The 13,092-nt window shown below is 43.4% G+C and overlaps 1 protein-coding gene across 2 annotated transcripts in view; it reads right to left on the bottom strand.

The window, feature by feature from the left end:
* Positions 1–10,736, bottom strand: part of sfmbt2 (Scm like with four mbt domains 2) — a 48,325-nt gene extending 37,589 nt beyond the window's left edge. For both annotated transcript variants that reach the window (XM_084038874.1, XM_084038875.1), the window contains exons 1-3: positions 10,586–10,736; positions 3,303–3,484; positions 2,077–2,171 (exon numbers count right to left, since the gene is read on the bottom strand). In XM_084038874.1, coding sequence (XP_083895000.1) covers positions 2,077–2,171; positions 3,303–3,393 — 186 coding nt within the window. In that variant the 5' untranslated portion in view covers positions 3,394–3,484; positions 10,586–10,736. The remainder of the gene's footprint in view (positions 1–2,076; positions 2,172–3,302; positions 3,485–10,585) is intronic.
* Positions 10,737–13,092: the final 2,356 nt, after the last annotated feature.

Genomic DNA, 13,092 nt, shown 5'->3' with positions numbered 1-13,092 from the left:
CTTTTATTCTGAAAAGCCAATGTCCACAGTCCAGTTTTCCTCTCAAGTCACTTTAAAGTGAAAAATGATTTTGCTCCGATGTCTGACAGCCTCATATAAATTTAGTACTAGCGTGTTCCAACACTTTATTTAAGCTATAAGGCATTTAAAAAGGGAAATATGCAGCATTCCACCAAATGGAAATAGCTGCCATCATTTTATACACATTTCTCCAAAATCCAGCCGTGGCAGCTCTGGAAGCTTTGGAATATCAAGTGTAATTTGTACTTAGTCCTGCAGAGTTTAATCCATGTGAGGCCGCAGCAGCATCGGTTTGTAACCAGAATACCACAGTGAGTTAGCGTGGCTTCTCTATGAAGTTGGGGGACTTTTGAGAGATTTAAAAAGGAAAAACAATGACGCAGCAGACGACGAGCTCTTCAGATTTTAAGTCCCTGGTCAAACTCCAGAAACACTGGATCTACTTCCCTTAAAACGGTTTACAATGCAGCCTTTTTGTTCAACATTTGTACTCTCAAAGTCTCTAGAGACACAGCAGGCAACTGCTTCCACAAGATGTTTCACGTTGTAGGTCAACTGGCTTTGAGATAAAAATGAGTGCCGAAATAAAACTCAGGAAATATCTAATCAAAGATGGACTAGAAAAGTGCACTGAGTATGTAGATCTCCACCGGGTGGGTCTCCTTCTCCCCGACCAAACAAACAACCTTGAATCTCACTCAGCGGCCCCATCCCGCCTCCCTTACAATCAAGATGGCGGCGAAGATAAGCTAACTTAATTACTGTAGGTATTAATCTGCAGATGCTCCAACTTTTCAGAGTCCAAACCGCTGCCTGCAGCGGGGGGAGCTTGTTTAATCCTGAAGCCCCTCCTGCTTCAACGACGTGAGGAGTCACTGACAATGAAATAGGTTTCTCACAAATACTGGTTTCACCACAGTCCTAAATGAGCAGAAAACATTGTTAGGCTGATGGTATGTGAGATTAGCTGCGGACAGACAGACAAGCATGACGGAACACATGATCTCCCCCACAGGGTCCGGTACATTCAGTGCCAACTCTGTTTGTGCCTCCTGGTCTGACTGCTTCTTTTCTTTAGGAACCATGTTGTTTTCTGTACGTTTCACATCAACACGTTGACATCTGACTTCGGCTTCGCCTCGGAAACTAAATCCGTTATCTCGGCACGGTTCTGCTGAGCTTAGCATGAAGAACAATGACAGCCATCCATCCTGTATTCAGGGTACAACACTGGCTTTTAGGAGAAAAATGAATTAGCTGATTATTTTTGGGAATCATCTAATTGAGTTACTCTGCCGTCACGTGTCTCGTTAACTTACAGCATCATTTTAAATAAGTTTCTGTGATCCATTAATTTGGATTTTCTTATACACAACATATTATTAGGCAGTGAGATATGATATAAAGATTAAAGTAGCTCAAAAAAATGCATCATCACAATATTTACCCCATAACAATATATAGGAATATTAAGAAACTTTGGTTCTGTGTGTAGAATGATTACTAGTCTATCTATCAGGTCTTGGTCGTATTCATCCCCATTTAAAATGATGCAGTATTTGTACGTGGTTTTCTTTGGATGCATTTTAACGAGCGTCGTTGGAGGAGGCTGAGATCGGAGATTCATTGCTAACGACTGCTTCCCTACAATTATTGGCCAAATGACAAACCAATAACTCAAAACTGGAACTGACTGAGAAAACAGTTGTTGCTCTTGTGCGTTGAGTTGCGTGACAGGAAATCTCAAGCATCTCCCTCGGAGAGCGAAGACTTGAAGATGACCTTCCTCAAAAGCACACACACAACCCCGCCGCTCATTTGCACCCACGGGACAGTTTACTTTGGTGCCTCGGTAATTACCCTTAATTGTGTTTTGTCAAAAGCCGGTCATCTAACAACTTGTGCGCCACGAGGGAACCAATGAGAGTGCTCCGTGGAGCAGCATCATCGCTGTGATGCCGAGGCCTGCATCTCCCCAGTATGTCGTTAAAGGATTTCTACGTGTGGCGTTTATCTGCGAGGCTGCATTTACAGGATCAGTGAGGATGCACTCACATGTCTGAAGGTGGTGTGAGGGGCGGCGTTGGCACCCGTCTCCTCCATGTACTCCTCCCAGTTAAACTCCGCCTCTTCCTCCATGGAATCTGCATCTGAAAGAAGGAAAAAGTGCCCGTCAGTCATCACCAATAAAAATGAGACAGCCGCCTGTCTCGGGGCATTTTAATTTATGGGACAAAATCTGCAATTAAAGACACAGTGTAAATGTGGCTGATCCTGCCAAAACGCAGCGTGTGTGTTTGAGCAGAGCGGCGTCACATGTGATGCCAGTAAGGTTCCTCCTGAAGGGGAGAATTTTTCACATTTCTCTGTCATGTTTCAGTGTGTGAAGTGTGTTTGGTCTCCGGAGACTCCTCAGTGTGAAGGGAGCAGGACTGAACCTGCTGCAGCTAATAAGGGGGGAGGGGGGGAGGGGAGGAGGGGAGGGGGTGTAGGACAGGACGCGGGTGTTTGTTTTGATAGATTGTAGTCCTCCATTTGTGTCTTCGTCAAACATACACTTGTTAACAAACAGAGCGTCACCCTTTGCACCCACATGACACATTTTGTGTCAAAGGTCACACACACACACACACACACACACACACACACACACACACAGTTAGTTCTGTCAGTTTAGGACAAACATACGCACTTTTTTTATTGTATTGTATTAAATATATTACTTTTCTGTAAGCTTCATCATCAAAAGTTCATCTCCATGACTTTACAAGGTGCAGATTCTGGGTTTTCTGCAGTTTAATTTAAGACCCTTTAAGACTTTTTAGATTTTCACTACATGATTCATTTCGGCCAAGATTATTCATGACAATATTATTGTGATATGAATAGAATGTTTTTTGGCAAACGAGTTACGCTCAAATACGAGTGCAGGGAGGTGGAAGGAAAGAATGTCCCAGTTAATGCCAGTATACTGCCACACCCTTACTACAGTTATATATTATATATATTACAAGTCATACAAAGAAGAAATATGAAGAAGGCCTCCCGTTACTTATCAAGTATGAATTCATTGACATTAATACAATAATATACAGATAATATGATAATTGTTATAATTAAAAGCCTCTGTCCATGAAATAAACATAGAATATTCCTGCATTGTCAGCGACAGGAAGATTCCTCATATCCGTTTTCATCCAGTGAACCGGTCGGCAGACGTGACGCAGCCGAACTGACCCGGCCACATTCAAGGTGCAGATAGAGCTCCGGGGCCCGCTCACCTGTCTTCACCTCCTCCTCCTTCCCATTGGTCGGACAGCGTGACATCACTGCGGCGAGGGCCAACGGCTGCTCCTGGGTGACAGACTGCATCCCGCACCTCCACTTCCTGCCGAGCGTTTTAACCTTTGACCTGAAGTGTGTCGCTCGTTCGTCACTGCATCGCCCGCTCCCCTCGACAGCTCTGGTTCAGAAAACAAAAATCACATGGAGTCAAATGAATGGTTCACAAACGGTCTGTGAGATTACAGTAACACAGATTGGGTCATTTAAATAAAGACACTTTGCATTTCCATTCATTGGAATAAACAGAGAACCCAACGAGAACTAAACTTAACCAACATAACATGGAAATCCAGAGGAAACCTCAGCAGCAGTAAGAACTTACAGCCAAACAAAGTGTAAGAAAAGAGAGAAAACACAAATCTTGCAGTTTTCAACACTCAAAACTAATTTTAAGCACAATTAAAGCCGAGTCGACAGCCTGCTATTGTGTTTAATTACAACCTCGGCCTCTGCCTGTGTTCTGTAATATCAGGTTATGCATATTGTCTGCCGGCCCGCCTGCATTTGCATACCACAGCAAAACTGCATCAGATAACAGAGTCAAACAAAGTAGAAAAACTGGAACGACGCGAGCGAGACAAAAGGCCGATGGATTATTGCCACCGCGGGGAGAGAGAATTATACAGAGCTGCGCCGTGATGTCACCGCGGCTTCATATGGAAGCGTGAATATGTATTTATACACGAGGGACCGGAGCCGTCTACTGTCGGGCCGTAATCACCACCATGTATTAACCAGTTTCACTAATGAGGTCATTAGTTCTACCAATGAATGCATCAATTACCAAGTGCTTCTTTGTCAACGTGGATGATGGAATAACAAGGACAGTCTATAAATATGAACTCTTGGGAGATTTTCAGATTTTTTTTTGCCACATTAAGATAACTGTTGACTTCTTATTCCTCACGGCTGCTCCCTCTTAAACGATGAGTCGACTCATCGGCTGTTTGGTCCACGATTTATTTCGTCAATTAGTCCTGAAATGCATGAGCACGTCTCTGGTGAACGTTCACACTTAATTTCACTTAATTGAGACGATCAGTGGACTAAGAATGTCTGGTTTCTGATCAAAACAAACAATCAATCATCTCAATATAGTTACAAGATGACAGTTTAAACAGCCGCCTCATCCATTACATTTTGTGTGTACATTTTATTGATTATGAATCCATCATCGGTTCCTCTTATGGATCACATTTATTGATTCCTGATAAATTGTGGGAAGGAAAAAGATTTGCATCAACTTACTTTTATTTGTTGATCTCTGACAGAACAAACACCCCACGTTGTGAATAACCTGAGACAAAATTTTAAATATTGTAATAAACATGATGTTAGGGGGTCGGATGTGTTAGCTAGTTAGGATTTTAATGCGCATCGAGATAAAAAAAAGTCTCACAATAATGGATCGTGGTGAATTTTCATTATCGGTACGATCGTAAATATCGTGAAAAGTTAATTGAAAAGCCGTCTAGCTGTGAAAAACTGAGCCTGATTTTTAAAAAGCATACAAAAATGTATTAATCCTTTATTTATGCAGGGAGACCTTTTGATTTATGATCATCTTATTATTTCATTGTTCACTAAAAAGGATGTTCACAAAAAACTTATCTGACACAATACAAATATTTGTTTAATAAGTAATACCAGTATGTTTTAGTGCCTTTTAAGAGTTTTAAGCCCATTTTGATGATTATTGGGGTAAAGAATCTCAATTATTTTGACCAAGATAATTTAAATGTTCATATCATCCCCATGCCTCTTGAGGGGATTCAGTAATCCCCCATAAAGGATCAGAAATGAGTCATTCCTGCACTATAAGGGCATGCTGTGTTGAAACTGTTGAAGCATATCACTCTGTTTCCCCCCTTGAATGAAATTGACATTTTGCAAATGTTACAACACATGCTGTTATCATCTAGTCTTGTGAAACGCAGCCAGACCTTTGAGTGTTTTTTAATCTCCCAAACAAACTGAAACATTTTACAGTGTACGTACGGCGTTGCATTGATAAGAGGAATCAACTGACTCAGCAGCAAACGGCTTCAAGGAATCCGACAGTGAGGAAGCAATTTTCATCCCTAGTGGTATATACGTGTGATATTTACTGTATTTGACAATGTTTTTCTTCCTTCTTTTCTTTTTCATCATCTCCTGACCCCAGAGATTTATCTTGTGACCCATTCAAGGGGCCCCAAATCCCCAGATTTGATTGTATTCAGATTTTCGGGGCCGTTTCTTATCCAACAGCGAACAATACAGTGGAGAGAGAATAGCAGAACAACTTTAATAATAGCAGATGTTGAAATTGTGGCGTTTTTCCATTGTCCATCTATAAAATGTCAGAAAATAGTGAAAAACTCCCATCTCACTTCCCCCAGAGCCCTGGGGTTTCAAACAGCCGCCAAAAGCCCAAAGATAATCATTTTGCAATCATAGAAAACAAGCAAATATGCGACCCGAGAAGTCTTACTTTAAAAGTTGCTATCGATTATCAAATTATCCTGCTTACTTTTCCGTCAACGATTAATCCGCTCTTCAAGTTGAAATCACAGTATATGTTACAGGTTTGAACCTCCTGCCCTCCATATCTGTCTATACTTAATGCACAGCATCAATAAAGGTTTAACATTAAAACAAACAGCAATCAAGACCACACATGGGAACGATGTGAAGCTACATCACCAAAATATCTTTAAGAATGGGGAGAAAACAGCAGATTTTAAGTTAAAGAAAAAGTCACGTTTAATCCAAAAACAGACGAATCATCTTTCTGAATAACAAAACCTGTGTGAGCGTCATGCTCCTCACACAACAGACCCTGTTTGTCACTTGCCTGGTCCTACAGTAGGTCAGGCAGTAACAACGCCCGTGACTCACTCCGGGACTTCCAGCCACTCTCATCAAACCTGGCAATTAACCCCCGAGGCGCGCTGCCTCCCACAGCGACTCCTCAGTCAAGCCCAAAAACAGCTCCGGGATCAGGCTGTCGCTCTCAACTTTAAAATCAATATCCAAAAGGAACGGGCAACGTCCTCGTTCTGAGATCAGGCAAAACCACGCATCCTGAGACGTTCCCCGGAAAAGAAAAACACAAGAGGAAGAATCCAACAATCCTCTTATGAAAATAGACCGAAGCCTCGCGTCCAGAAGACTCTTGAAATCCAGAGGAAATGAAAACGCACAGACAATGCTGGAGCTGCTGTTTGAGCCGAGCATATTTACAGAGCTGTGAGGCTACGAAGGCGGTGACGGTCTCCACAACCACCCACCCACACACACACACACACCCACCCTCTCACTCACACACACACCCACCCACCCTCTCACTCACACACACACACACACACACACACACACACACACACACACACACACACACACACACACACACACACACACACACCCACCCTCTCACTCACACACACACCCTCTCACTCACACACCCACCCACACACACACACACACACACCCACCCTCTCACTCACACACACACCCACCCACCCTCTCACTCACACACACACACCCTCTCACTCACTCACACACCCACCCTCTCACTCACACACCCACCCTCTCACACACACACACACACACCCCGACGTTCCACAGTGGCTCCAGCAAACATACATTGCGTAAACAACAAGCGGAGCTAATTTGGCTCACATGACGGCGGTCGCTGCCCCCCCCACAGACTATCAGTGTTTCTTGCCCAAGACCCAACAATCTCCAGCAGCATTGACACATCGCTGTCGCCAGCATGCAGTCCTCTCACAGCGCTCATTAAAACTCATTAAAGTGCACTCCAACGCTGCTATCAAATAGTGCGCAGAGTTCTTCTCAGCAGCTGGTTTTTCCCCTTAAAATTCCCCTCAAGCGGCTGTTCCCCCCCTACACACACACACACACACACACACACACACACACGCACACACACTGTGTGCCAGTAAACCGAGTGTGATGATATTAAGGTTGAAACAAGTTATTTATCAAGCAGGAATGGCAAAACGTTACGTGTGTGTGTGTGTTATGTTCTGATTCATATCACTGTAAATGTCATATTTTTAGGGTTTTGCACCGTTTGATCACAAAACACAAGCAATTGAAATACATGACTTTAGGCTCCAGGGATAGTTTTGGCTGTTCGTTGACATTTAATACACCATAAATGAATAATAACCAATGAATTGCAGAAATAGTCGTGAGGTTTTCATGTTTCGTACTGAATTTAAAATGACACAAAAGTTGTGCTGTTGTTGAGCTTTCATTTAACGGAAAGTTGTTTGATGTTAAATCCGATGTACTGGTTGGAGGTCAGAGCCAAAAAAAGAAACAGGAAATGTGTCATTGTCCAAATACTTTTGTACTGCGTTGCTCATTTCCCCCCAAAAAATCGCCCTGACATATTTATTATCTTGGAGAACTTTGAGATGTGCTCTGGAGTTTGAAAGGTCACATATTTTACTCTTCATTCTTATGGAGTTTTAACAAAGTTCCCCGAGGTCTTAAGGAATGTTCTCATTTCTGACACGCGGCCGGCCCACATTCATGTTTTCCCGTTATGGGGCCGATAAAATAGATCTGCTGTGGGTGTGAACAGTTTGTAAAGGTCCTCCACATCCTCCACAAAAAAAGGTGACAGATCGTAATTAATCAGAGCTAGAAAAGTCAACTTCAATCATACATTTTACCCTCTCAGCCCCCTGTTGAGTTCTTAATTCGGTCCTTCACTGGTTAAACTGGTTTCATAATTCTCAGGAGCAGAAAACAGTCCACAGGCTTTGGCTCAGAAGGTCACCGTCAATGTCGACTACGTGACTCAGTCTTTATCCCTGAAACAAGCAGACTTTTTTTTTTTTTTTGGAGCAGCATTTGTACTTGATGAAGCTTGCTGACCTGCATCGTCCCGGAGGAACGGGTCCAGATTGGTCACCGGGGGATTAAACTGGTCTGGGAGAGTTAATCTCAGGACATGTGTGCCCCTGTGGTCTGTTTTTTTATTTTTATTATTGATTAGCCGCTGATGGGTCACTGGGCAACCACATGTTGTCCTCTTGCCTTTCCCTAAACCCATCCATGCCCAAGATTTAATGGGGGATTTAGGAGATTAACTACCACTGGGTTTTATTGCATTACTCCTTATTAGGTTCTCCTCTTTTAGACCCATCCAAGAGTTGTTTCCTCTTGGCAACAGCAGGCCTTCATATAACAATTTGCCCTCTGTTTCTTCCTCTTGATTCCTACCGTTTTTAATGCATGCACAATGCAGCCTGTGTGTTTCATGGCCAATTACAACAGCCACTGCAGATCGGCTCACTATATCGAAACGGTGAAGTGCAAACGGCAACCGCTGCCTTCTGATTTCAACATCGGTGACCGAAAACGACTCCCTGCAAACGCAGCACACAACAACCTGCAGCTGTGAGGCGGAAGGAAGGAAAGAAAGAGAGAATGAATGGCAGAAAGAAAGAAAATAAGAATGACAGAAAGAAAGAAAGCATCCTGACCTGATTATTTCCGGTTCAGTGACCTCCCATTTCTGTCTCTCTTTACTGCAGACTTGTTCATTGTGTGATTGTCTTTGCGATGAACAACATTAACATACAATGCTTTCATCAAAAACAGCTAAATGGTTCAAAAGAAAAATGGCCGGTGGGTGTTTCTTGCAAAAGAAGCCAAAACCATCAATAATGTATCAATAAAGCAGGACTCACACTGAGCTCTCCCAGTGGAGAAACTGGATCATATATGTTTTCCACGTTTTAATTGACCCCCCCCCCCCCCCCCTTAAAAGTGCTCTTTTTTGGGAGGCGGGTTTTATTTTCTCTGCCGCTGAGCCATCAGCAGCTCCGCGGAGAAAAATATGTATTTATACCTCTGGAGCAACAAGAAGTGTACAAGCATGATTTATTCATTCAGCGTCGGCAACATAACGTGCGCTCTTTATTCTTTCTGTTCGTTGTGGTGACGAGTTTAATCTGCTGGAGGAATCCTCGAGTGATGCAAAGCCGTAAACCCCGGATTTACAGACCGCCGCGTAAAAAAAAAAAGGAGAAATAATTAAACAGATAGGCTGCGCGCGGTTTAACCCAATTATCTGCTTAATCGTTGCAAATGTAGCCCACGGAGAAACAATACACCGGGAAAAAATATCTCGTTAAATCATCAACATATTCATCTAAAATGAGGCACAAAAATGGAATTAATCATCCTGCTGTCGGATTAATTTGGCCCCCAAAAAAACAACAACGCCATTAATCGGATACAACGTGGTCTGTGTATGAATCGAGCATTTTGTTGCTGGATTAAAGTGAAAGAGGAAACGTGAAGTGCACATGAGGAAGATGAGGCTGAGGGGTGTAGCCGACCAGCGGGCTGCATGGCTGCCACTCCGCTCGTTAGACTTTGCACACTCACAACTGCAGCGGAAAAAAACTCCCACGGAAACGCCAAACGCACACTTCGAATTTAATTGATTGCGCCTCCTGTGTGTCCATCCAAAGAAACCGAACCGGGCGCGTTATCTGCCGTCGTTTTATTTTTTCCTCTTTCAAAGATTTGAAGGCGCAGTTTCCCCCCATCTGAACGCCCGAACCCGCCATGTTGAAAGTGCTTTGGCATTTTTTTTATTTTTTTTTGGCAGTGTCCGGTGTTTTCCGATGGCTTTAACGCACCTAAGGGTGACGAGGGGAAAAAAAACACACACAAATGACTCATCTGTACGCGAATAAGTCACGCCGAACGTCGAGCTGCGAAAACAACTTCGTGTTCGCGTAAAAAAAAAAAAAGAACTCAACCCCCTTCGCGGTCTTTAAACGCAACATTTAATACGCCTTGTTATAACGTTTCGGCCGCGACCCCTGCGGATTATTTAAATTCGCGTTAATTCCCGGAACAGTTAATTTACGAGACAAAACGCGAACGGCGAAGGTTAAAAAAAACACACAACGCAATAAACCGTATTAAGGGCGAGTGCCACGAGACACGGTGAAAGCTGTTAATTACAGCGCGTGAGCGACTCTTTGAACAACTTGGGCTCGTGAGCAAAAAAAAAAACGCTCTCGTTTCTGGAGAAACCGCCTCGCGAGCGCTTCGTGTTTTCTTTTTGGCGAAGGAGGAGAAATAACTCTCCCGTGTTTATTCCGTCGACATGAAGGGAATTGTAAAAGGCAGCGAGCCCGGCGAAGCCTCCCAGAAGCTCCGGAGCAGTCACCTGTCTTACCTGTCCAAGTTTCTGGTCGTTTCTCCTTCTCGAGACCCCTCTGCTGTCTCTCTCTCCCTCTCTCTCTCTCTCCCTCTCTCTCTCTTCTCCTCGTCCGCGTAAGCACAGCAACGCGAGCGACGTCTTTCAGCTGCTGCTGCCCCCGTTTCAATATGGCATCTCCCGTCTGCGCATGCCCGAAAAACATCTACAGATATTTTTTTAAGCCGACTCCTTCGCGGACCTTTTTTTTTTTCAGCTCAGCAAGCAAACCAAAATATTTCTTCAGCCTGTTCAGAAAAAAGAAAAGAAAAGGGGAAGTGAAGTTCAGCCGCCGACGAAACCAAACAGCTTCTCCTTCTCTTATTAAAGCTTATTCTGGTGGCATTTAAATACCAGCCAGTTATTTGATCCGATTACCACTATATGGTTTTATTATTACCAGTGATTGGAAACAATAAAAGTGGTCAAGCTTCCAGAAAATATAGAAGTATACCTGACTAGAGCAGCACAACTTCCCCTCATCTCCAGCTGCTTCCGTGCATAAATAACCCCGAAAAGTCAATAATTCTTCATCTCTCATAACCATTTGCTCTTTTCACCACTTCATTATGCTCTTTTTTTTTTTTTTTTGAGGGCAATCACTTTTCTCCAAACAGCTCTTGAGAAATCCCCTGAGATTTGGTTGTGTGAAGCCGCGTCTTATCAAAGTCAACAGTATCCTCTAGCGGTAGCAGCGCCACTTTAAGAGTCACGCGTTTGGTTCAAAGGTCGCCACATATTTCCATAAACAGACTTATTAACATGCCGACCAGCAGAGAGGCGAGCTGGTCCCGGGGAGAGATACGTGGTCTCGGGGTGGAAAGTCGGTCTTTCCCCACAGAGAGCGGGACCTGCATGCCTCCATCTGTGAGGTTTCTCAGCGAGGCTTGTTCCTCTTTCAGCGTGGAAGTTCACTCTTGACATTTGGGAGACCGCACGCATGACGAAATCAAAAGTCAAATGTAAATCTCACCTCCGCGCGTATTGTTTTATTACGCGGTATTTTTCTGGGAATCCATGAAATGAAACTTACCCTTCTTGCGCCCTCACACCCTGCCAGGTTCAGGAGACTCACATGCAATAATACTGCATGTCTGTGACACATAATCCTATATTCACAAGAAAAACATATATTTAGTTTGGCCTATTTTTGTCTTTTTGGATTGATTTGACCAGAAGTGATACAATATAAGGTTGTGCTATAACATTCATGTGGGTGTTGGAATAGTCTTAAAATACACGCTGTCGCGTATCATGTATTAAGTCCATATTTAAGAGCCAATTAAGAGGCGTGGAGGTCAAAATCGATCTTTGAGATGGAAAACCAGAAACAGCGTTTCGATAATATCACCTAAAATGATGACATATTAAATGAAAGAGATCTCTGCTAATTCTGATTAAAAGGTAATAAATCTGACATGCATGCCCGACACATGAGGGGTCACCATTAAAGCGTCACCATTAAAGCGATTAAAGTGATAAGAGACCCCCCCCCCCCCCCCCAAAATATTTTTCAAGCTTTTGTCATTTTTTCGCTCTTTTAATGTGAAAAACATACTGTAGATATCTTCACCCCAGAGCACCCTTCAAATGAAATAGGATTTTAGGGGACCAGAAGCCAAAAAGGTCACCAAAGTCACCACATAATCCAATATTCTACAATAAAGCGTGGGCTATTATGACTGGGTGGTACAATACCATTATAAATGCGATGCGGATTTTATTTTGAAACCTGCGAAGGGAAGTCCCGTGTTGCGTTTGCGGCGGCGGGTCTGATTCCTAAAGACACAAAGGAATCATGAAGACGCGAGAAGAAGAGGCGCTCGTGCCGGTGCGATGCCGCTGGAGGAACAGATGGTTGGGGCACGCGCCCTGCTCCATTAATCTGCCAGAGAAGAGGCTTTTCCATGCGCGCGCTGGAAAGGATTATGCGGGGGGGGGGGCGCACACACGCACACACACACACACACTCGTGCATGAGCCCGCAGCCTGCACGAGGCAGAGGAACGTTTTTGTTTTGGCAACACTCATAAAAGGTTCTGGTTTCGGGAGCAAATTAAACATCTCCTAAATCCTCAATGAAGTGTTTAGTAAAGCAGAACCAGTGTGAGTTTTTGTAGTCAAATAAAGCAATTATTTATGTTGGGTATTTATTTATGCTCGATTTCTATCCATATATATTGATGGCCCCATAAGCATTGGAGCCACCTAAAGCATCTAAGAGCATCTAAAACGTAGGGGAATTCAGTATCGAGGAAAAATGATTTGTAGTTTATATATGTCAAAACCTTCCGTCTGAGCTGATAGACGTTAACAGTGTGAATAAATGCAGATGCCATGCGTGCTGTCGACAGGTTTATATAGGAACTATCGAGCCTATGAGTGACATTTTGAGCCAAACTCAAAGTTTGGCTGTTTCTATTGAGATAGTAGCTCGAGTGCGCACGTGCCGTATTAATGTCTCATCACACACGAGTTGTGTTTTG

This window comes from Eutrigla gurnardus, assembly GCF_963514095.1.
Source record: "Eutrigla gurnardus genome assembly, chromosome: 21".
Classification (NCBI taxonomy): Eukaryota; Metazoa; Chordata; class Actinopteri; order Perciformes; family Triglidae; genus Eutrigla; species Eutrigla gurnardus.
The sequence above is the reverse complement of the archived record's forward strand: the minus strand, read 5'-3'. Positions and strand labels throughout refer to the sequence as shown.